Genomic DNA, 23,621 nt, shown 5'->3' on the forward strand with positions numbered 1-23,621 from the left:
TTCACAACTTAGTGAGACCTTTCAAAATAAAAAATGAAATAGGGCTGGGGATGTAGTTCAGAGATAGAATTACTTGCACCAATTCCCAGTACCAAAAAAAAATTTTTAAAGGAATTATTTGCTATAAAATGTACTTAATAGTTTACATGCACACAAAATGGAAAGATATGCATGTGTACTATTCATAAACATTTGCTAATGTTGGTTTTAACTTTGGAAGCATTTATATTCCTCCCCCCCCCTTTTTTTTGTGGTACTGGAGATGGAACCCAGGGGCATTGTACCTCCGACCTATACCTCAGCCCTATTTTTTTAGTCCTTTTATATTTTGAAACATGGTCTGACTGAGCTGTGAAGTGTCTTGCTAAGTACCTGAGGGTGTCTGTGAACCACGATCCTCTGGTCTCCGCCTCCCTAATGCTGGGATTACAAGTGTGTGCCCCCACACCCAGCCATTATTTTTCCCATTTTTAAATTTGTTTATCAGACAGTGTAAAGATCACACCAAAATTATGGCTTTTCCCCTGTTTAAAATACTTTGTAGAGTCGGGCGTGGTGGTGCACACCTATAATCCCAGTGCTTGGGAGGCTGAGACAGGAGGATCGATCGCACAAGTTCGAAGCCAGCCTCAGCTACTTAGTGAGACTCTCAGCAACTTAGTGAGACCCTGTTTCCAAATAAAAAAAATATAAAAATAGGTCTGGGCGTATAGCCCAGAGGTAAAAAACCCCTGGGTTTCACCCCCAGTACCACCAAAAAAAACAAACTTTGTAAGCCGGGTATGGTGGTGCATGCTTTTAATCCCCGTGCTTGGGAGGCTGAGACAGGAAGATCGCACAAGTTCGGAGCCATTCTCTGCTATTTAGTGAGGCTGTCAGCAACTTAGTGAGACCCTGTTTCCAAATAAAATGTAAAATAGGTCTGGGAGTATAGCCCAGAGGCTTTCAGTAGAAAGCCTCTGAGTTCTACCCCCTGTACCACCTAAAAAAGAAAAAAAAAAACCAACATTGTAATATTAGAAACTAGTTAATGCTGGGTGTGGTGGTACACACTTGTAATCCCCGCACCTGGGAGGCAGAGACAGGAGGATTGCTCAGGTTTGAAGCTAGCCTCGCTGGCTTAAGAGACCCCGTTTCAAAATTTAAAAATATATATAGAGAGAGAAAGAGCCGGGCGTGGTGGAGCGTAGCACGCCAGACCCCTGGAGAAACCGGGCCCAGTACCCTGGGTCCGGGCGGGGGTCACACGGGGCATGCAAGCTGGGGCCCGGGTCGCAGGACTCTGGGCCCCGGGTCGAACTGCGCGTAGCATGCCAGACCCCTGGAGAAACCGGGCCCAGTACCCTGGGTCCCGGGCGGGGGTCACGCGAGGCATGCCAGCCAGTTCCCGGGTCGCAAGACTCGGCCCCAGGCAGAGTAGTGCGGAGCACCCTGGACCCATGGGGAAACAGACCGGGTCACAGTGCTACTGAGTGCCTGATCCCACTACCTCCTCAAACCACATATACTGTCTTCTCTTATTTAAAAAAAAAAAAGGAAAAGAAAAAGAAAAATATCGGAGAGGAGTTAAGAAAGCCGTTGCGGATGCCAGGACACTGGAGATGCAGACAGAACTTATCTAAATTTACTGGAACTTATGGAAAAATTTCCCGTGAACGAGGACTGCTGTTTCTCTATATTAGGATTCTTGGACATCACCTGTAAGGAGAGAGTTTAGCGGAGACCAAGGAGAAAGGCAGTGTTGAAAGCTGTCTCCGCGATGGCGGTGGAGACTTGTATTCAGGAGAAGCAGAAACTGGATCCTACCAACCTTATTTTTTGGAGAAATTACACCAAATGTCGAATGCTACCGTCACGCATGCTTAGGAACACTGGACAACATTCAGAGTGGAAAAAGAGCCTGGGAAGGATTTGAAATGGTGGAGGCAGTGGCAATGGCAGTGGCCAGTACTCAGGGGAGGCAGAGATCTGATACATTACACCTGGAACCTTTGAAGTAATAACCCCAGAGACAGTGATCAGAGCCTGCTGAGGGGTTAGCCCGGTGTTGGGTCCAGCGAGGCTGGCACCGGAGCCTGCTGTGAGGCAAGGCCAGTGCTGGGGCCTCCGTGGCTGGGATTGGAGCCTGCCGAGGGATTAGGCCGGTGCTGGGGCCAGCGAGGCCAGCATTGGAGCCTGCCATGAGGCAAGGCCGGGACTGGGGCCTCTGAGGCCAGGATAAGAGCCTGCCGAGGAGTTAGGCCGGTACTGGGGCCAGCGAGGCTGGCATCGGAGTCTGCCGTGTGTGCTTGTATATCCTCTCAAGTCTTGTATACTCCAATGTGATTGATATATGACTACAATGCACCAATTTAAAAAAATAAATAAATTTAAATTAAGAAAAATAAAGAATAAAAAATAGGGCAGGGGCTGTAGCTTGGAGGTAGAATGCTCCTGGGTTCCATCCCCACACCTGCAAAAAAAAAAATTAAAAAAAATATATACACATATATGTTTTATATATATTTTATTTATATATATGGTCTGAGAGTGTAGCCCAGAGAAGGGTTCCATCCCCAGTACCACCAAAAAAAAACAAAAAAAACGAGTTAATAGTTTCTCCAAAGAAGTCATTTTCCCTTGATCATCACCTGTGAGCCTAACTTCCATGCTTTCCAAGCCCCCTGGAATCTAGGCAGCACCCAGCAGTGCCTTGGAAGTGACCCATCTACATACTCCACAAGTGTGGGAACAGCAGTTAGAGTGTCTAGTACCCTAACCCACCTACATACCCACAAGTATGAGAGCAGCAGTTAGAAGGTCTAGTGCCCGATTCATGGAGGAAAGTTACTGCAGACAGCCCTGCCAGTGCTCAGCCAGGAACAGATCTCCTTCCTCTGTGGAAGCGTCTCAATGTAGCCTCCCACCTGTGGGCGGGTTAAATGTCTACGTGCGACCCCCCACCCCCACATACCGTCTGCATCATGCTGCAGCCTTAGCAGGGTACATGGGGTGTCCCTTCCCTGACTGGTGAAACAGTCAGCTACCCTTTCTTCTGCATCCTGTTTCTGTTTCCGTGACACTATTCCTGGAGAACAATGTATTTCTACTTTTCCTTTGAGATGGCTGTGATTTTAGTTGGAAAAATTTTTTTGTGTTCAAAAGTATCCCAGGATTTGAATCTATAATACAAACTAGTGTGGGATTAAATATAAGATTTGAGGACCAACACACTTCCGTGAGTTGGTGTTATTTTGTGCTGACCAGGGAATATAGTCATGTGTCTGTTTTCAAGCACACCTTTGCTTCTTGAGGTGATTTGCAGCCATTTCCTGTGCCAGATCTGTTCTGACAGTGATGAATGGATTCTTGTGGCAAATTCAGGTGTTCTTATTAAAAGTGAACACTGGTGAGTGAAAAGTGCCTGCTATACACTCGTCAAAGAACAATGAAGAGGAATAAGCAACCTTAGTTCTTGGCTTTGAGCAGCACCCTACATGCCTCCATCGCCAGCTGTCTCCACAGCACTCCCTTCAGTGTTTCTAGGCTGAAAACAGCCTAGGGGCTCGGAGTGTCAAAATAAAAATATTGTGGTCTTTCTTACTACTAGGAAGAAACTTCTAAAGAAAAGGTTCACATTGTTCATCTCTTGCCTTATTATTTTATTTCATAAAAAAGAAGAAAGAAAACTGTAAATGTATGTAAATGGTAGATATGTGTGTTTCTTGGGGATATAGCTCAGTGGTAAAGTCCTTGCCTAGCATGTGTGAGGGCCTGGGTTCAGTTCCCAGTATTGGGGGTAGGGGAGAAATGTGTTCGCTTTGTCTGGTTCCATTGAGTGCCTTAACAACATATGTGGCTGGTGTTTATTAAGAAAATGTTTTGTGCAGCCACAGTTAGCCTCAGTTAAAGCTTTAAAAATGTAGAGAATAATTGGGAACGTTGACGGTTTACTTGACATTGGATCGGGGATACGGTTGTTCGTCTCATTTGCTCCTAGCATTTTCCCAGCATTTCTGTAGTTCTCTTTATAAGCTCTGATTATTTATTTATTTATTTATTTATTTATTTATTTATTTATTTATTTATTTATTTATTTGCGGGTCTGGGGATGGAACCCAGGGGCATTCGACCTCCAAGCTATACCCTCTACCCTATTTTTTATTCTTTATTTTGAAACCGGGTCTCACTGAGTTGCAGAGGGCCTCACTAAGTAGCTGAGGCTGTCCGAGAACCACGATCCTTTAGTCTCAACCTCCCGAATGCTGGGATTACAAGCTTGCACCACCACGCCTGGCTATGAGCTCTGATTTAACAAAGCATTTTGATGTCCAAAACTGCCTTGACTGAGCATATCAAAATCCTTGGGAGATTCTAAAGCATGTCCAGCACTTTTTGGATTAACATTCTCAGAAGAACCAAGATATATCTCAGATTTTTCAAAATGAAAACGATATTAGGCATTACCCTTGTAATTTGAAGTTCATGACTTTTCTCTGAATATTAACTAGTATTTTTATTTTGGGCTCCTGAATTGCAAACCAAATACTTACTGTATTCTCTTATACAAGAAAGCCAAATGAAGATGTCCTTGAAAAATATTTTAAGAAAAATTATCTTTATTTCAGTATCTTAAATAGTGAAGATGAAGAAATATTTAATAATGAAGCGTGTGAATATGCATCCAAAAAAAGGAAAAAAGACCATTTCAGAAATAGTACAAATGCTCAAGGTAAGAGCATATCTGTTACTTTTTGGATCTTTTGATAATGCTAAATTGCTTCGGCAGTGCTGACTTATTAAAGATGGTGAGAGTATGTAAATAAACATTGTGTCCAATGATGCCCATTGATTTAATGATTGAACTTTTTGCATCTTGAGCATTTGAGTTGGTAAGATGTGCACAAACAGAAGATGGCAAACCCCACAACACAGCCCCACATCTGAATGACCAGTCGTGAACTCAGTTCATTCCTGAGCAGCAAGGCATCAAGAGGGGCTAGAACCGAGGTATGGGGCCACACGACCCAGGGCAAGAAGGCAGTTTGGGACCCTGGATGCTGTGCAGGCAGAGGGCATGGGAAGGTGGGGCAGTAGCAAGGACCCGTCATGTCCTGAGCCACTATCAAATCACTGTCTGGTGAGATGCTTTGAGGTTGAGTAATGTGGAAAGTGTGTCTGCAAGACTACAGAGGGCAAGGGAAGAATGGAATTATTTTTCTTGTAGAACTGGGGGTTGAACCTAGAGGCGTTCTACCTCTGAGTGACACCCCGAGCCCTATTTTTCTCTATTTTGAAACAGGGTCTCACTGAGTTCTGGAGCACCTCACTAAGTAGCTGAGGCTGGTTGTGAACCTGTGATCCTCCTGTCTCCGCCTCCCAAGTACCATGTGCCACCATGCCTGATTTAGAATGGAACTTTTTATTAGGGTACAAAGGGTTGAATGAATAGTTTAAATTTTATAACCATTTACAGTTTGATATGTCTAGTCATTAATAATACTAATTTTCTTCCAAGTTGCTAGGATGTGACACTGTCTTAAATCATTTTATGATTTTGGATTTCACTGAGACATACAAAGTGTCTCAATGCCTCTTAACTGATATTAGACAACAAAAATATTTGTTTACATTTATCCAATTAAAGCATCTCTTATAACAGTGAGTCAGATTATTCTGTTAGCATGTTCAGTTATTGAAACTTCTTTAAAATTTCATTTTGAAATGGTTTAAAAAAGTTAATTTCTATTCTAGGTTTTTATCGTGAAAAATGGATCTATGTTCATAAAGAGAGCACAAAAGAGGTAAGTGTATTATAAGTGAGGGTATATATTCTTTGTTCCTGCTGACTATGTAATGCCCTAAATCATTCCTTTTGCAATAACAGTGGTTCACATTTTCACCAGTACAAACATGTGAGAAGCTTTTGGAGCAATGATTTGCAGTTACATGATGTATGTGTGCATGGTATGCATGCATAGGAGTGTAGGTGGTGTGTATATGTGCATATGTGTGTGATATGTTTGTATGTGTGGCATATTAAGTGGGTTTGCTATGTGTGCATGCTTGGTGTGTGGTATATGCATACGTATCATGTCTGAGGCATGTGGATGAGTTTGGTGTGTTTGTGTGCTGTATGCATGTGTGTGGTATGTGAACTGTGTTTAGTATGTGTGCATGCCTGCCGTGTGGTATGTGTATATGTGTGAAGTGTTTGTGTGATATATGCCTATGTGGGTATGTGTGCATATGTAATATGTGCATGTGTATTCATGCATGTGATATGTTGGTGTGATGTGTTTGGCCTGTGCATGTGTGTCATGTGTTTGTGGTATGTGCATATGTGTGGTGTGTGAATTGTGTTTGGTGTGTGTCTGGTGGGGGTGGGGGTGGGGAGTATGGTGGTATGTGGCCTGTGTAGTGTGTGCCTATATGTGGTATATAATGTGTATATTTGTGGTACGTGCATATGTGTGGTGTGTGCATACATGTGCATTCTATGATTCCTCCTGCATTTCTGAATCTGAAGTGGTTATTTACGACTGATCTTGCATTCCTGCAAGGTTTGACACAATTTCTGTCAATGTATGCTGCTGCTGTGGGGTGAGAGAGAGGAATTCTTGCTGTATATTGGGGAATAAAATAGATCATTGGTTTCTTCATTCTGGAGACTCACTTGTATGCACTTGTTCATGGAGGCTGGACCTGCAAAGCAGTTTGAACTTTTCCCTGCCTTTGGTTGCCTCATTGGTGAAAGCTTTCTTATGAGCCAACACTAATGGTTCCCAGCTCAGCTTCCTGCTTCTCTGCTCAGTACTGAGGGAGTTTAGTTTAGTCCTTATTTACAGCCCTTGAAACTCTGCATTTGATTTATTTTAGAGCAGTTTGGTGAAATGATTCAGGGAACAATTGTTTATTATTATTAAGTTAGGATAAAGTAAATATCCCAGGCATGTTAATAGTGCCTGTCCTTAAACTAGCCCAGCCTCTTAGAGACTTAGGGCTTAGATATTGAGAAAGAAAACTAATGATATACTTGGTAATCATTAATATTAGATGGGTCTAACATGACTAACCCTTAGCATTTACTCTAAGATGACATTAAGAGTGAAATAAAAGCTTGAAGCTTATAAAAAAAACTATTAAGCCAGGCGTGGTGGCACATGCTTGTAATCCCAGCATTTGGGAGGCTGAGACGGGAGGATTGCAGTTTGCAGACAGCCTCACCTACTTAGTGAGGTTCTTTGCAACTCAGTGAGACCCTGTTTCAAAATAAAGAGTAAAAAATAAGGCTGGGGGTATAGCTTGGAGGCAGAATGTCCCTGGTTTCCATCCTTAGTACTGCAAAAGAAAAAAAAACCTATTAAATATTTTATTCCCATAATGCTGAATTGTGAAAACCTGGTTACAGGTGTCAAGTATTTCAAATACAGAAGTGGAGTTTAGGAAGATTCCCAAGCCTAAGGTGCAAACTTGCACAACCTGATATATAATAAAGGGTCTACCATTAATGGGTAACCTAAAAGACAGAATAACACCATTCGTGAAACTCAGAGATACTTATGCTTCATCTCTGATTGTGCCCCTGGGTCTCATTACCAGCTCTTAGCATTTTGGGTGCTCAGCATCCATCGTCAGAGCCACTGTGTGCCCTCAGCCCTTTCTACCTAAAGGCCATTTCTCAGAAGCACCCTCCTGTTGCCAGGTGGCCTCTGAGGCTTGCCCCTTGGTAGTTGAGCGCACTCCCAGCTGTGGGCAGCTCAGTTCATATGTCCCACCGCAACATATGTAACACCAATACCCTTAACCTGGTTATGTCCACCCCACCTTGTCCTTAGTACAAGAAGCCAGCAAAGTATGTCATAAATGCTTTCTCATTACATCATCAGCAGTGGTACAAAAATGCCAGATAATGTACAGCATCTTAATTATGCATAAATGGATTAAATTTAGCATTGCTATAATTTTACTTTCATCGGGAATAAATGTTCAGAATGGAAATAAATGTCCTTTACCAAAACTTTAAAAAATGTTCACACAACCTGAGTGACACTTGTTGACTTGTAACTAATTTTCCTTCCTCACTGCTTTCCAGAGGCATGGTTATTGTACCTTGGGAGAGGCCTTCAACCGGTTAGACTTCTCAAGTGCAATTCAGGATATCCGAAGGTTCACATACGTGGTCAAAGTAAGTTTTTGTTTCAAGTACTACTTTGATGACTTTAGAATATCTGTATTTTGAAAATGACAAATGTGAAATATTCAGTATTCTTTGGGCAACTTCAGAAAGGTCTACCTGTTTGTTGTGTAGGAAGAAAAAGGAACAAATTCAGGAGAAAATGCAGAAATCAGGCTCTCCTGACAGAGGTGCCCCAGATAGGAAGCCCCCAGCAGGGATCCCTCTCTGCCCTCAGCCCTTGGGGTGACATCACACCTGAGCCCACCCAGCCTCAGGAAAGTCCCAGAGCCTTTCCCTGGCAGTTTGATGTGCATTTCCACTTCATATTTTTTCACTAAAAATGAACCTTGTTTCATAAAGGAAAAGCTCCACAAAAGCTTTGCTGTATTACGATGTATTTTTAGACAGAGAATTATTTTCTTGGCTACATTCTAAAGGAAAGGGTCATAACCATGTGTTCTACTTTTTGTTTGCCTGTAGATTAATTACTATGTGGTAATTCTATTAAACTGTAAGTCATGACTTGTAAAATATTTTGTGTTTTTAATGGTGCTGTGAGACACTCAAGAGGTTTTTCTCTTAATGGCTTCTGAGCATTTGGAAATGTTGCTGGCAGGACTAAACTTGGGGCTAGTCACTGTGGAATCAGCTGGCTCTAGGGTTAGAGCCACTGAGGAGGATTCCTTCCTGAGGGCCTCTCTCCAGCCACATGCTGCTGCTTGGGGCTGGCTTCCCATTCTCACTCTGCGCTGTGAAGAGGGTTGTGGGGCAACTTATAATACCTCTGTTTTAGATGCTGATTGATGCCCTTGGTCAGGCTGGGAGTCATGTAGCCAGGAGAGGTGCACCAGCCAAGAGTTCTGTTTACAATGAGTATTTCTCCACCCACTTGTTAATTGTTCAGACCACACTTGGTTGGCTCTTTAGGAGCAGTTCTTGACCATCTGTCTACATAAAAGGATTTGATTTTCGGGACTACTGTAGAGGCACGGAGGCGGAAGCTGCTTCTGGTGGTGGCAGTGCTAAATGCCAGGCTCCATTCATCTTCTCTGTGGTGCTTTCAGTGAGGCAGTATGAAGACCAGGGCCAGGACATTGGCTCTGTGGTCACTTGAACCATAGCTGGGCTTCTTGCTTTGTCTACATGCCACATTCTATTACTGTTTACTGAGTAGCTTTTCTTCAATTGACTTTTTGGTTTTGGTGCTGGGGATTGAACCCAGGGGAATTCTACCTCCAAGCTACAGCCTAGCCCTTTATTTTTTGTTTTTAAATGGTCTTGCTAAGTTGCCAAAGATCTCACTGTACTGCTAAGACTGGCCTCAAACCTGTGATCCTCCTGACTCAGCACCCCAAGACATGGGATTACAGGTGTGCACCACCATACCCAGCTTCCATAGACTTCTTAAAACAGTAATATGATCCAGGTGTGATGGAACACACCTGTAATCTCAGTACTTAAGAGGTTGATACAGGAGGAACACAGGTTCAAGACCAGCCTCAGCAACCTAGCGAGACTCTCAGCAACTTAGCAAGACCCTGTTCCAAAACAAAACAAAACAAAAAAAGAGATGGGGATATATATCTTGGAGTTATACTGCCCCTGGGTTCAATCCACCATATCACAAAAACAAAGCAGAAAACAATAATACCCATATTAGTCTTACTCTAAACTGCAGTGCTTAAAATAATTATAAAATGTTGAATGTGCTGTACCCTAAAAAACACGCATTAGGAAAAGAGATTCCAGAACTGCCAAATTCATGTGCCTTAATTTCAGGTTTCTGGAAAATTAGCTTTTCTGAAGTGCTCTCTCCTCTGCCCACAGATGGTCATGAAGTCTGTTGCCTTCACCAAGTGTCCAGGGATGGTGTGTTTGGTTCAGCACCTAACCCTTCCTTGCCAAGGGTGTTTTGTTCTTCCCTTTGGTTTCACTGCGGGTAGAGTTGGCCTCTTGTCTTCACGCAAGCCTCTACATCCCGGATAATCGTTCTCAGATCTCGTCTCTTTATCCATAAGTGCCCCTCTCTGTTTCCCCAGTATCTCAAGGTATTCAGCAATGAGGCTGGAAACCCAAGAAGGACACTGTGGGCTAGAACAACTGGTTATATGAGGTTGGGAGGACTTTCACATCTTTACCGAAGACTGTTTAACAGCAACAGCCTCCAGGGCAGTACAGGATGGGAATGCAGAGGCTGGCCGAGTGCCACACGTGGAGGACAGCACAAACATCTTACTTGCTCTCCTTTTCTTATTCATCCCCCAGGGGACCACTGGCAAGGGACTAACCCTCTCATCCATGGCATGTAGGGTTTAGGACCTACCTCAGGGACTGCCAGTCAGATAGCGGGATCTGGAGGCAGATTGCACTTTGTGTCAGCTGCTCTTGGCCCCATCTCCTGAGGATGGTACAGGCAAAGTGCTATAAGCTGCCGCAGCCCCTTTGCTCCTTAGGGCTCAAGGTGAGAGACGAAAACCTGGCTCTCCTGGCAACCAAGAAGGCCTTGTTAAGACTTGCTTTTTTGTGATTCTGTAAACTTCTCTGAAGGGAGGCAAGTAACTTCTCAGTCAGTCATCGTAAGACATTTTAAAGTAATGGCCTGTCAACTTGAATGAAATCACTGAGAAGTGCTCCCCAATACTTCAGACTGTATTGCTAGGCAAATCTTTGTTTGCTTTGTTGAGCTTTATCTTTAGGCACATAATTGAATACTAATTTATTATTGCCATGATTTATTCCATAGCCCTGCTGTAGCACAAGCACCTGGAAAAGAGCAGGTACTTTTTATCCCTAACATGAGTGAATGAACAAACCAGCCACTGTTTACATGAACTCTTCTGTAAAACTTACTTTTCATCCCTGATAAGTATTTCCCTTAAATTCTGCTTGAAGCATGAACAGGCTATGGCTAAAAGGACACTCTAAAATAATCAAATTTTTGCCAAGTGCAAGTGCCTTCTCTTTTCAAGAAACTTTGTTGCTTAGAAATAGAGGAAACTATTTCTACTTTATAAAAAGATTCCTCACAGAAGGATGCCCTCTGATATTCTGAGTTGACAGAATTTCTCTTATTTAGAAATAAAGTCTTTCTTATTAAGTGTTTATTCATGAATTAGCTATAGACTATTGGGTTAACTCCAGATATTTCCTATTATTTTCACCTTACATACTAGGTAAAAGTGTATTAGCAAATATCTTCATGCTCCTAAGCATAAGATTTGTTAAAGAGGAAGGACCTTCACAAAAGACCAGGGGCCTTCTAGAGATGCTTAAGAAGGCATCTTTCATCTGACTGGAAGGGCTTGCTGATTTTCTGATTGTCTGGCCAGAAAATTGCAGTGAGTCTAAGCATAAAATAATACCGTGAACAGGGCATGGTGATGCACACTTGTAATCCCAGAATTTGGGAGTCTAGACTAGAGGATCATGGTTCATGGATAGTCTCAGCTATCTAGTGAGACCCTCCACAACTTAGTGAGACCCTGTTTCAAAATAAAGAACAAAAAACAGGGCAGGGGGTGTAGCTTGGAGGTCGAATGCTCCTGGGTTCCATCCCCAGACCCACAAAAATAAAATAAAATAAAATAAAATAAAACTATGAACATATCCGTTTCCCCTGTAGCCTCTTGTTTGGCACCTTTGCACACAGGCTGGAAAGCTGAGCACTATATCTGGCAAGGTCTGAAGCAGGACCTGGAAGGAAGTTGGATCCCTCTAACTAGATGCTTGTGCAGGACTAGAAAGCAGGGGATGCTGCTGTAATGGCCAGGTTTTGAATTCTGCACAGGTTCATGAAGGTGGCCATTTCTACAGAGGACACAGATGCCAGGCCTGGTTTGGAAGCCTGGTGTTAGCCAGTCTTTACTGTACTGTCCCTTGTCACTCTGGCTCATGTTTCATGTTAAGTGGATGTATGGATTGCTTAGCTTTCTTTGCCTCTCTCCTTTCAGCTGTTGCAGCTGATTGCAAAATCCCAGCTAACATCATTAAGTGGTGTGGCACAGAAGAACTACTTCAACATTTTGGACAAAATCGTTCAAAAGGGTAAGATGATCACTGATATATATATATATATATATATATATATATATATATATATTTTTTTTTTTTTTTTTTTTTTTTTTTGGTGGTGGTGGTGGTACTGGTGTTCCTGGAAGCCCGTCTACCTCTGGGCTATACTCCCAGGCCTATTTTATAGGTTTTATTTGGAAACAGGGTCTCTTAAGACAGCATGGCTGGCTTCGAACCTGCGCAATCCTCCTGTCTCCACCTCCCAAGTGCAGGGATTACAAGCATGTGCCACCACGCCCGGCAGATCACTGATATTTTTAATAATCTAAATCTAAATTAGAAATTAGGTGCAAGGAGATGGGATCATTCTTTTATCTTTGTCAAAAGCCATGTAGTCAGATGTCGTGATGCAAACCCTGTGCAACACCAGGCAGGCAGACAGGTGGTCTCCTGCTCCTGAAGCTCTGTGGAACTGCTGCTTATTTTTCTCACAGTCAAAATAAGTAAGAAAAGTCTTACTTTTCTGCACACCAAAGAATATGCTATAATAGGAGAACCTGTCCCCAGGTTCTGAAAAGCTACTTTGCCTTTCTGTGGCCAGCCAGACACTGTCGGTGGGCTGTGTGGCTCCATAGTTAGCAAGGTCATGACTTATTTACTAGGCATCAAATAAGCCAGTAATGTGCTTTTTAATTTAATGAGCTTGCCCTTACCAATTAGTAGCTGTTACTACAGGGAACTTTAAATATACCCCATTAGTTTATGCACATATAGGAAGTTATGGCTATATGGATAAATTATTTTTAAGTATTCTTTTTATGAGCTGGGCATGGTGGTGCACGCTTGTAATCCCAGAATTCAGAAAGCTGAGACCAGAGGATTCAGGTTTGCAGCCAGCCTCAGCTACTTGGTGAGGCCCTTTGCAAGTCAGTGAGACCCTGTTTCAAAATAAAGAATAAAAAATAGGGCAGGGGGTGTAGCTCGGTGGTTGAATGTCCCTGGGTTCCATCCCCAGTACCATAAATAAATATATATATATATATATATATATATATATATATATATAAATATTTTTGTGGTAAGAACAAAAGAATATATATAATGACTATTTTAAAGGCAAAACTCTAGACCCAACTGAAAATGCACCATCAGATGAAATTTAAAACTTTTTAAAAATCTCATTAAACTTGTGTTATCTCAGAAGTGATGCCTAATCTGGGTTTTAGTGAAATTAGGCCCTATTTTTAGTTTTGATATAATGCACATAACATAAATTTACTGTTTTAACCATTTTTAGTGGACAGTTGCGCACCATTACTTGCATGTACATTGGGTAGCCATCACCACCATTCAATCCCAGAACTTCGTCGTCCCAATTAAAACTGCCCCCATTAAAAACTAAGTCTCATCCCTCCCCAACCCTTAGCACCCACTGTTCTATTTTTTGTCTCTATGATTTTGATTACTCTTATGTGCTTCATATAAGTGGAATTTTACCATATTTGTTCTTTTGTTAATAGTTTACTTCACTTTTCACAGTGTCTTCAGGGTTCTTGCTTATACATCATGTTTCAGGAGTTTCTTCTTTTCTAAAGCGGAATGATAGTTCATTGTTTGTATAGACTACATTGTGTTAATTGGCCCAGCTATCCATGAACATGTATGACGTGAGACTAGATCATTATAAAGTGGTGGTTGGCTGAATGAACCTATACCTTTGTTTTGTCTTACTCAGTTCTTCATGACCACCAGAATCCTCGCCTAATCAAAGACCTTCTGCAGGATCTTAGCTCTACCCTCTGCATCCTCATTAGAGGGGTAGGAAAATCGGTGTTAGTGGGAAACATCAATATTTGGATTTGCCGCTTAGAAACTGTTCTTAACTGGCAACAACAGCTACAGAATCTTCAGATGACTAAGGTATGCATTTCTTTGAACGTGTGTGTGTGTGTGTGTGTGTGTGTGTGTGTGTGTGTGTATTACTGGAGATTGAACCCAGGGGCACTCTACCTCTGAGCTACCCCCCCAGCCCTATTTTTTATTCTATTTATTTATTTATTTATTTATTTATTTATTTATTTATTTTGCGGTACTGGTGATGGAACTCAGGGGCATTTACACCCTCAGCCCTATTTTTTATTCTTTATTTTGAAACAGGGTCTCACTGAGTTGCAAAGGGCCTCACTAAGTAGTAGCTTAGGCTGTCCGTAAACCGCAATCCTCCTGTCTCAGTCTCCCAAATGGTGGGATTATAAGCATGTGCCACCAAGCCTGGCTTCTTTCTATTTTGAAACAGGGTCCCACTAAGTTTCAGAGGGCCTCACTAAGTAACGGCGGCTGGCTGCAAACCTGGATCTTCCTGTCTCAGCCTCTCAAGTACTGGAATGACAAGCGTGTGCTACCATACTCAGCTTCTTAACATATTTTTATTTTTAATTGACATGTTATTGTATGTATTTGAAGGATACAGTGTGACACTTCTATAATGTGTAATGATATCAGGAAAATCGGCATATCCATAACTTCAGATGTTTGTCTTCTTTGAGTTGGGAATATTCTAAATCCTCTCTACTGCTTGTTTTAAAATATTCATTTACTTGCTGCCAACCTCCGTTACCCTCCTGTAGAGCATTGGAACTTATTCCTCCTGTTCATCTTTACTCCAGACCATCAGTCACCCTTTTGTCATCCCTTGCTCACCTCCTCCCCAGGCTGTGGTAACCACTATTCTATTCTTCTACTTTGAAATCAACTATGTAGCTTCCACAAATAAGTGAGAACAGGTAGTATTTGTGTTTCTATGCCTGACTTATTTCACTTAATATGCTCCAGTTCCATACATTTTGCTGCAGATGACAGGATTTCATTCTTTTATGGCTGAATAGTATTCTTTCACATATGTATATATATACACACATGCACACACACGCACACACTCACACACACACATACACACATCACCTTTTCCTTATTCACTCACCCATCAGTGCACACCTGGATTGATTCTATATCTTGGCTATTACAAATAGTGGTGCAGTAAAAGCATAAGTGCAGATGTTTCTTCAACTTGCTTCAGTTCCTTTGGATATATACCCAGTCCTGGAACTTGGATCACATGAAAGTTCTAGTTCTAGTTTTTCTGAGAAACCTGCACACTCATGGTCTCCATTATTGGAATACATTCATGTTCTCCATGATCACATACTAATTTATGTTCCCACCAACAGTGTATAGAGTTACTGTTTTTCTGAATCCTCATGAGAACTTTTTTTTATAATAGCCATTCTAACTGGGGTGAGATGATATCTCATGTGGTTTTGGTTTCTATGTCTCTGCTGGTTAGTGATATTGAGCCCACCATATGTCTACTGATCATTCGTATGTCCTCTTTTAAGTAATGTCTGGTCACTGAATTCACCCATTTATTAACTGGATTATTTGGGGGGTTTTTGCTATTGAGTTGAGTTCCTATGTATTCTGGAAATTAAGTCCTTATTGGATGAATAGTTTGCAAATATTTTCTCAGGTTCTGTAAGTTGTCACTTCTTAGATTTTCTTCTGTTGATCATTTCCTTTGCTATTCAGAAGCTTTTAATTTGGTATATTCTGATTTGTCAATTTTTGCTTTTGGGGTCACATCTAAGAAATCCTTGCCTATACCAGTGTCTTCAGGTGTTTATGTTTTCTTCTGTTTCATAGTTTTGGGTCTCATGTTGAATTCTGATCCATTTTGAGTTGACTCTTGTATGTGGTGAGACGTAGGGGCAAGATTGAGTCTTCAGCATATGGATGTATAGTTTTACCAGCACTATTTATTGAAGAGGTTTTCACTTTTTTCAATGTATGTTCTTGCTGCCTTTGTTGAAATCATTCAGTTGTAAATATGTGGACGTATTTTGGATTCTGTGTTCTGCTCCATTGATCTGTTTCTATGCCATTAACATTGGTTTTGGGCTACGGTGGCTTTGTACTAGTTTTGAGGTCAGGTGTCGTGGTCCCTCCAGTTATCTTATTTCAGGGTCATGCTGACTGCTCAAGCACATTCATGATTCCATATGATTTTGGGGATCAGTTCTATTTTGGGGATGAATGTCATTGATATTATGATAGGAATTGCCTTAAGTTAAAAGATCATTTGAGAGGCGGGCATAGTGGCACACACTTGTAATCCCAGTACTTGGGAGGCTTAGACAGGAAAGATCACGGGTTTGGGGCCAGCCTCAGCTACTCAGTGAAGCCCTCCACAACTTTGTGAGACCCTGTTTCAAAATAAAGAATAAAAGATAGGGCTGGGGTTGTAGCTTAGAGGTAGAATGCCCCTGGGTTCAATCCCCAGTACCTCAAAAAAAAAAAAAAATCATTTGAGTAGAGATTTTGCTTTGTTATTTTGATTTAGTTTTTGTGGTACTGGGGATTGAAGCCAAAGGCATTCTACCTCTGAGCTATAACCCCAACCTTAATTTATTTTTTATTTGAAACAGGGTATCACTGAGTTGCAGAGAACCTCACTAAGTTGCTATGGCTGGTCACCAACCTTCGATTCTCCTTTCTCAGCCTCAAGTACTGGGATTACAGTTTGTGACCATGCCCAGTAGTATAGCAGTTTTAATAATAAATAATTTCTTCCAATTTATGCAATGAGAAGTTTTCCATTTTTGTGCCCTTTCAATTTTTTTCATCTGTGTATTTTAATTTTCATCATGGAGATCATTCAATTCCTTGATTAAATTTGTTCCTGAGTATTTTATTATTTATTTATCTTAGCTATTATCAGTGGGATTGCTTTCTTGAATTTTGTGGTATAAACTTCTTGACCTATGACTTGTTGTATTTTTTTATATTACGGAAGCCATTACTTCTTCCAAAAGCATTTGAACCTTTTTTAACCCTTTCACAAATATTAAATTATTTTTAATAGGAACCAAAGATCCCTTTGTGGTTTGCAGTTGTTATTGGAAAGATTATGGGGATGATAACCATTAAACAGGGATAATTCTATGTATATTTCATGGCAAATTAATTTACCTTAAAAAATTACATGTTGCACACACTTGTAATTCTAGTACCTGGAAGGCTGAGACAAGTGGATCGCAGGTTCGCGGTCACCCTCAGCTACTGAGTGAGGCTCTCCGCAACTGTATGAGACCCTGTTTCAAAATAAAGAATAAGGGCTGAGGGGGTATAGCTAGCTCAGAGGTAGAATGTGCACAAAAAATAAATAAGTGAATGAATAATACATGTTTCAGGCTAAAATAACATTCAGTAAGTTCAGGATAAAGTTGTGTTGCCACTTACTCTCTCTTTATCTAGTTGTTGCTTCTCCAGGGTTAAAATCATTTCCTCTTCTTGCTTCCTTGCTTTTTTTAACCAGTGCACATGGTTGGTCTTTACAACAGTGAACAAAGCAAAAAATAAGTACAAATTATTTCTGTTTTTTTCTTTTATTCTAGTAATAATAAGAACAAGAATAAACTGAATATACTAGTGATGTAAATTTTATGATCTTAGTGGTCTAAATGGCTGATTCTCCAAGTTGTCCTTCTTGCAGGGTCATAATTACCTGTTACCTCTACACCCAACATTCCATGTGAAGGGAGCTATTTTCAGGTGACTTGGGGATACCTTTTGGCCATTTGTTGCTTAAATGCTATTTAAATATGAGATTTACAAAAAGAGTCATGATTTCCTGATAATGAATCAGAGGTTATCATTAAAAACCTGTCTTTAGCCGGGCATGGTGGCGCACGCTTGTAATCCCCGCGCTTGGAAGGCTGAGACAGGAGGATCCCACAGGTTCGAAGACAGCCTAAGCTACTTAGTGAGGCGCTCAGCAATTTAGTGAGACCCTGTTTCCAAATAAAATATAAAAAAAATAGGTCTGGGAGTATAGCCCGGAGGTAGAAAGCCTCTGGGTTCCACTCCCAATACCACCAAAAAAAGAGAAAGAGGAGGAGGAGGAGGAGAAGGAGGAGGAGGAGGAGGAGGAGGAGGAGGAGGAGGAGGAGGAGGAAGAAGAGGAGGAAAGGAAGGAAGGAAGGAAGGAAGGAAGCAAGCAAGCTGTCTTCAAGCTGGGCATGGTGGCACATGCTTGTAATCCCAAAGAAAAAACCTGTCTTCAAGCCAGGCATGGTGGCACATGCTTGTAATCCCAGCATTCGGGAGGCTGAGACTGGAGGATCGCGGTTCGCGGACAGCCTCAGCTACTTAGTGTGGCCCTCCACAATTTATTGAGACCCTGATTCAAAATAAAGAATAAAAAACGGGGCTGGAGTGTAGCTCAGAGGTCAAATGCCCCTGGATTCCATCACCAGACCTGCAAAAAAAAAAAAAAAAAAAAAAAAAAAAATCTGACTTCAGTGTTGGTAAGACTGAAAGTACATTTGCCACAGCCCTGGACTGGTTATTCTGTGTTCTTGCACCTGAGATGATCAGTATACAGAGCTCCTCACAGTTTCCTAATCCAGGACAGGTGGGTCACAGCCCACCTTTCAGACTCCTGCACATGGCACATAGTTTGCTGAGATATGAATGGCTAAGCCACATTCCCCACATCTCCTGAATCTCTGTTGTGGCTGACACCCAGCTGACCACTCTCAGGTTAAGGGAGTGAGATGTGCTATTTTAAGTCAGTGCCTAGAAGGGAGGGAGCTGTCTGGGAGGGAGCAGCTTTTCTGGCCTGACTGCCGCATTCCAGGCAAGGCTTACCTGCTATGCATTACTTAGAGAGAAATGTGGATTAATGACAGCCTCAGTCCAGTGGGGATATAGCAAAGCAGCTCCAGGGTTTGGGCTCCCTCTATCACAAAGAGGAGAGAGGAGAGAAAGCAAGGGAAGTCTTGGCCTGGGTGGGACATGCAAAAGAGAGAATAGGGCAATTGTGTGCATTGTGCCTCCTCCTGGGCCTCATCCCACTTACAGGGGCTGGGAAGGGGTGGGAGAAAGGCATGTCATCCCAGCTTGCCCTAATCCACTAGCACAGCCTGCAAAAGCAGCTGCCATGAGCAGGCTGTGCATGCCTGGTGCATCACACAGGCCTGGAACTGTGGCCCATGCTGGTGCATGTTGCCCCACAATGCAGGTGACTGGGCCACCATGTTACCACTTTACCTAGGAGGGAAAATAGGTGAAATTAATGGTGGTAACTTGCAGAATTGGGAAGCAGTGGTAACAACACAAGCAGTAGCTCTGCCATGTCCATTCAGGTCTTGCTGCCTTTCTTTTTTTGAGGGGAGGAGGGACCAAGAATTGAACCCAGGGTCATTCTGCCTCTGAACTACACCCAACCCTATTTTATTCTTTGTTTTAAAACAGGGTCTTGCTAGATTATTTAGTCTCACTAAATTGCTGAGGCTAGTCTTGAACCTGTGATCCTCCTGTCCCAAATACTGAGATTACAGATGTGCACATCACACCTGGCTTGCTGCCTTTCTTCTGGTTCTTGCATCTTTTACACCATGCATCCCAACTCCCCTCCCTTGCTGGTCAGCACCATCAGAACAGAGGCATTCTTGTGCCTGTGTGAAGCCTGTGGTGTTAATCCTGTGCCTTGTCCCACCCTCATGGAGGGTGTAAGTGTCGGGCAAAGGATTTTTACCTTTCTGGGAATGTTGGCTGAGATCATAGAAAGCCCTTTACATGTCAGTGCCTCGGCTGCATTTGAAGATACCAGTCCAGGTCAGCAGAATTAGCTTGAGGCTACTTTAAGGTAATGATGGTGAGCCTCCTGCTTATTCATGCTTGATCTTAAGGTGACATGAACAGGCGGGGGTTAGAGAAGACAGCTGAGAACTGCACAGGTCTCTGAGCTGCAAGCTGCGCCTCCTCAGCCTTGTAGGTGCCATTGCAGAGTCCTCAGGAGCCAACAGTCCTTCTAGGCTCCCTTCATGGTAACTTCAGGTCTGAATGCTCATGCTCCCCAAAGCAGGAGGCAGCCCAGTGGGCATGAGAACACAAGAACCCTCCTCCAAGTTAGTCCTGTTCCAGAAATTCCTAACCCTGAGAGGCTAATGAAACCTTCATAGGTGTGTATACCTGCAGATAACATTGGTTACTTCCCTATGCACATATGGGAATCAAAACCTATCACTCATCAGAAATTTTCCACCACCTGATGTCATTCCCAGATGGAACAGAAAGTGATGTCTTACTATAGGAGATAGGCAGTATCTTTCTATCATTGAACTTCCAGTTCCTCTTTGAAAATTTCTCCTAAAAAAAAAAAAAAAACTGTCAGTTTTTCTATACCTTCTTGGTTGTTTATTGGAAACAAAGGTACAGTTACTATGAGCTCTCAAACTGCTGGGTCTTAGATACCAGTAAATGTGTCATAAGTGTCCACTTGCCTCACATCCCTTGCCAAGGAAAGAGGTCTTCTGCAGGACTGTCCAGGCCACATATGTATCTGATGTGGGCACAAGAGTCTGCAACTGTTGTGGTCCCCCTCAAGCCCACATGGCCAAGCTCAGTGTCATTGCTGGGAGACAGGCAAAAGGGGACGAAAACTACAACCAGATAATGTTATGCTTCTATTTCCAAGGATCTCAGTAGAGTCTGTACTCTCAGTTGAGTAGTTTCTTATGACTCGTCCTTGGAAGAGACAAGTGGAAAGCTAAAAGAGCTCATGTGTGGCCACGTTGTGAAGGTTTCTTCTGGCGTGGTGTGAGCAGGCACTGCCTTCTGGATGAGACACTGTCCTTGCTTCCCTTGCAGCAAGTGAACAGTGGCCTCACCCTCAGCGACCTGCCCTTGCACATGCTGAGCAACATCCTGCACCGGTTCTCAGATGGGTGGGACATTGTCACGCTGGGCCAGGTGACACCCACCTTGTATGTGCTCAGCGAGGACAGGCAGCTCTGGAAGAAGCTGTGCCAATATCATTTTGCCGAAAAGCAGGTGAGTGTGCTGTGTGTCTCTTGGAAGCAAAGATCAGTGTGTCCTGCCAGGGACCAGCATGGTCAGCTTGCTGGAGAGAAAGGCCAGGACTCTACTTCTCAGCATCAGGAGCAGCCACAGTATACTGAGGTTGCTGTGGTCTATTCTGTTAGTTGCAAAGTTTATTTTCCATGCTAAAAAAGAATCGTGGTTCTGAAGAAGCCCAGAACCAAGTAGTGCAGCCAGCGTGGGTTCTCTGGCCCAACTTGTATTGACAAGGTCCTCAGGGTCCCTTCGTCCTGGAAGAGCTTCACGGTTCCAGAAGTCTGAGTATCTTTCTCATGTGTAGAACCACTCTCGTGCTTGGGAACACATGTGCACATTCAGGTGTTGCTTATCTGGGACTCCTTCCTCATCCAAGAAGGCAGGAGGCAGATGCCACATGCTGCACCTTGCTGTCTTGTAGCTGACTGAGTGTAGTGAGCACGCTGCAGACACAGGGTAGAGCTGCTCTGGTCTCCCAGTCGGCAGGTACCAGGAGGAGCCATGACCACCAGACAGGCATACTGGAGGTGACTGGATGGCACAGATGAGGCGACATAGTGAGGCCCGTGGCACGTGGAGCAGGAGTGACTCTCGGGTGACTTTGGAAGGGCCTCTGGGCCAGCTGGGCAATTTGTGCACCTGGTGTGGATGCGAGCTCAAGATCAGAACGAGGACAGATGGTTACTTGGAGAGTAGGGTGTTTCTCCATGTGAATGTTGATGGGCACAGAGTTAGGAAGAGATGACACACACTTGTTTTTATTTCTTTTCTTTTTTTTTTTTTTTTTGTGAGTCTGGGGTTGGAACCCAGGGGCATTCGACCTCCGGGATACATCCCTGCCCTATTTTTTATTCTTTATTTTGAAACCGGGTCTCACTGAGTTGCAGAGGGCCTCACTAAGTAGCTGAGGCTGTCCACGAACCGCGATCCTCCGGTCTCAGCGTCCCAAATGCTGGGATGACAAGCGTGCGCCACCACACCCGGCTCACACTTGCTTTTCTATCTAGGAACTAGTGTCTCTTTTTTCTTTTTTTGTGGTACTGAGGATTGAACCTGAGAGTATTCTACCTCTGAGATATTCCTGCAGCCCTATTTTTTATTCTTTATATTGAAACAAGATCTCTTTAAGTTGCAGAGGGACTCTCTAAGTAGCTGAGGCTGTCTGCAAACCCACGACCCTCCTGTTTCAGCCTCCCAAATGCTGGGATTGCAAGCGTGAACCACCACACCCAGCTGGAAGTAGCATTTCAACAGTGCTTGGAGGACAGATTGGCATCACTGGGCCTCTAACTAACTTATTTTTCAAGCTGTCTTCTTTTCATATTTTATTAGAAACAGAGTTCCTCATTGACTCCAGCATAATCTCCAAAGTCTTCAAAAGCCATGATTGAGCCTAAGTGTAATGTGCAAGTGATTTGTTTTTAGTCTAAAAAAGCAAACCATGATCACTGCAGCAGCAATCCTAGATGAGGAGTGATGTTCATCCCACACCCAGGCAGCTTGCTTTTTTATACATATACAACATATGCATGAAACTTCCCTAGTAGCATTTTTTGGTGGCACCTTCATTAAAATGCCATCCACTTTGTGCAGCCATCACTACAGCTGATTTCAGGACAGTCGTCAACTCCAAAAGAACCCCTGCCCCTGGCCCTGGGAACCCCATCTGCTTTCTCAGGCTAAGTAATGATCCCTTCTGGGTACTCCACATCTTGTTGGTCCACTCGTCAGCAGGTGACACTCACTTTGCTTCCACCTTGCAGCTGTGTGGTGCTTGTAGCTGTCAGCATTCACCCACAGGTTTGTGTGTGGACACACTCTCGTTTCTCTTGGGCATATTCCTAGGAGTGGAATTGCTGGCCGAGTGTGACCTCTGGCTTGACCTTTGGAGGAACTGCCAATCTGTTCTCCATAGTAGCTGCACCATTTTGGACTCCCAGCAGTAGTTGTGTGGGGGTCCTAGTTCTCCACACCCTCCCCAACTCTTGCTATTTGTTGTCAGGTTGTCCATTTGTAGCCATCCTCAGGGTACTAGTGGTGCTCCATTTCACTTTCCTGATGGCTGGTTCTTGGATTCCTCATCATAAGGGCACTGGCCATTTTCATCTTTTTTTTTTCTTTTTTTTTTTTTTTTTTGCAGGTCTGGGAATAGAACCCATGGGCATTCCACCTCTGAGCTATACTCCCAGCCCTATTTTTTACTCTTTATTTTGAAACAGGGTCTCACTAAGTTGCAGAAGGCCTCACTAAGTATCTGAGGCTGTCCACAAACCGAGATCCTCTGGTCTCAGCCCCCTGAATGCTGAGATTATCAGCATGTGCCACCACGCCCAGCTCATTTTCATCTTTGGGGGAGAAATGTCTTCTCAAGTTTATTGGGGTGTTTTTGTGGGGGTTTTTTTGTTGTTGTTTTTGTTTTGTTGTGTTTTTTTTGTTTTTCTTTGTGTGTGTGTGTGTGTGTGTGTGTGTGTGTGTGTGTGTGTGTGGTACTGGGGATAGAACCCTTTTACCTCTGGGCTACACTCCCAGACCTATT

The 23,621-nt window shown here is 43.0% G+C and overlaps 1 protein-coding gene across 4 annotated transcripts in view; it reads left to right on the forward strand.

Annotated features, from left to right (window-relative positions):
• FBXO25 (F-box protein 25) overlaps nt 1-23,621 on the forward strand; it is a gene marked incomplete at both ends in the record, with an annotated part of 31,843 nt that overhangs the window by 3,695 nt on the left and 4,527 nt on the right. For 2 of the 4 annotated variants that reach the window (XM_080710773.1, XM_080710775.1), the window contains 6 exons: nt 4,608-4,711; nt 5,734-5,783; nt 8,075-8,167; nt 12,109-12,202; nt 13,905-14,089; nt 20,879-21,061. In XM_080710773.1, coding sequence (XP_080566899.1) covers nt 4,608-4,711; nt 5,734-5,783; nt 8,075-8,167; nt 12,109-12,202; nt 13,905-14,089; nt 20,879-21,061 — 709 coding nt within the window. Of the gene's footprint in view, nt 1-4,607; nt 4,712-5,733; nt 5,784-8,074; nt 8,168-12,108; nt 12,203-13,904; nt 14,090-20,878; nt 21,062-23,621 lie in introns of those variants that run through there. The other 2 variants (XM_080710774.1, XM_080710776.1) reach the window with 2 other exon arrangements.

This window comes from Muscardinus avellanarius, assembly GCF_963383645.1.
Source record: "Muscardinus avellanarius genome assembly, chromosome: 14".
Classification (NCBI taxonomy): Eukaryota; Metazoa; Chordata; class Mammalia; order Rodentia; family Gliridae; genus Muscardinus; species Muscardinus avellanarius.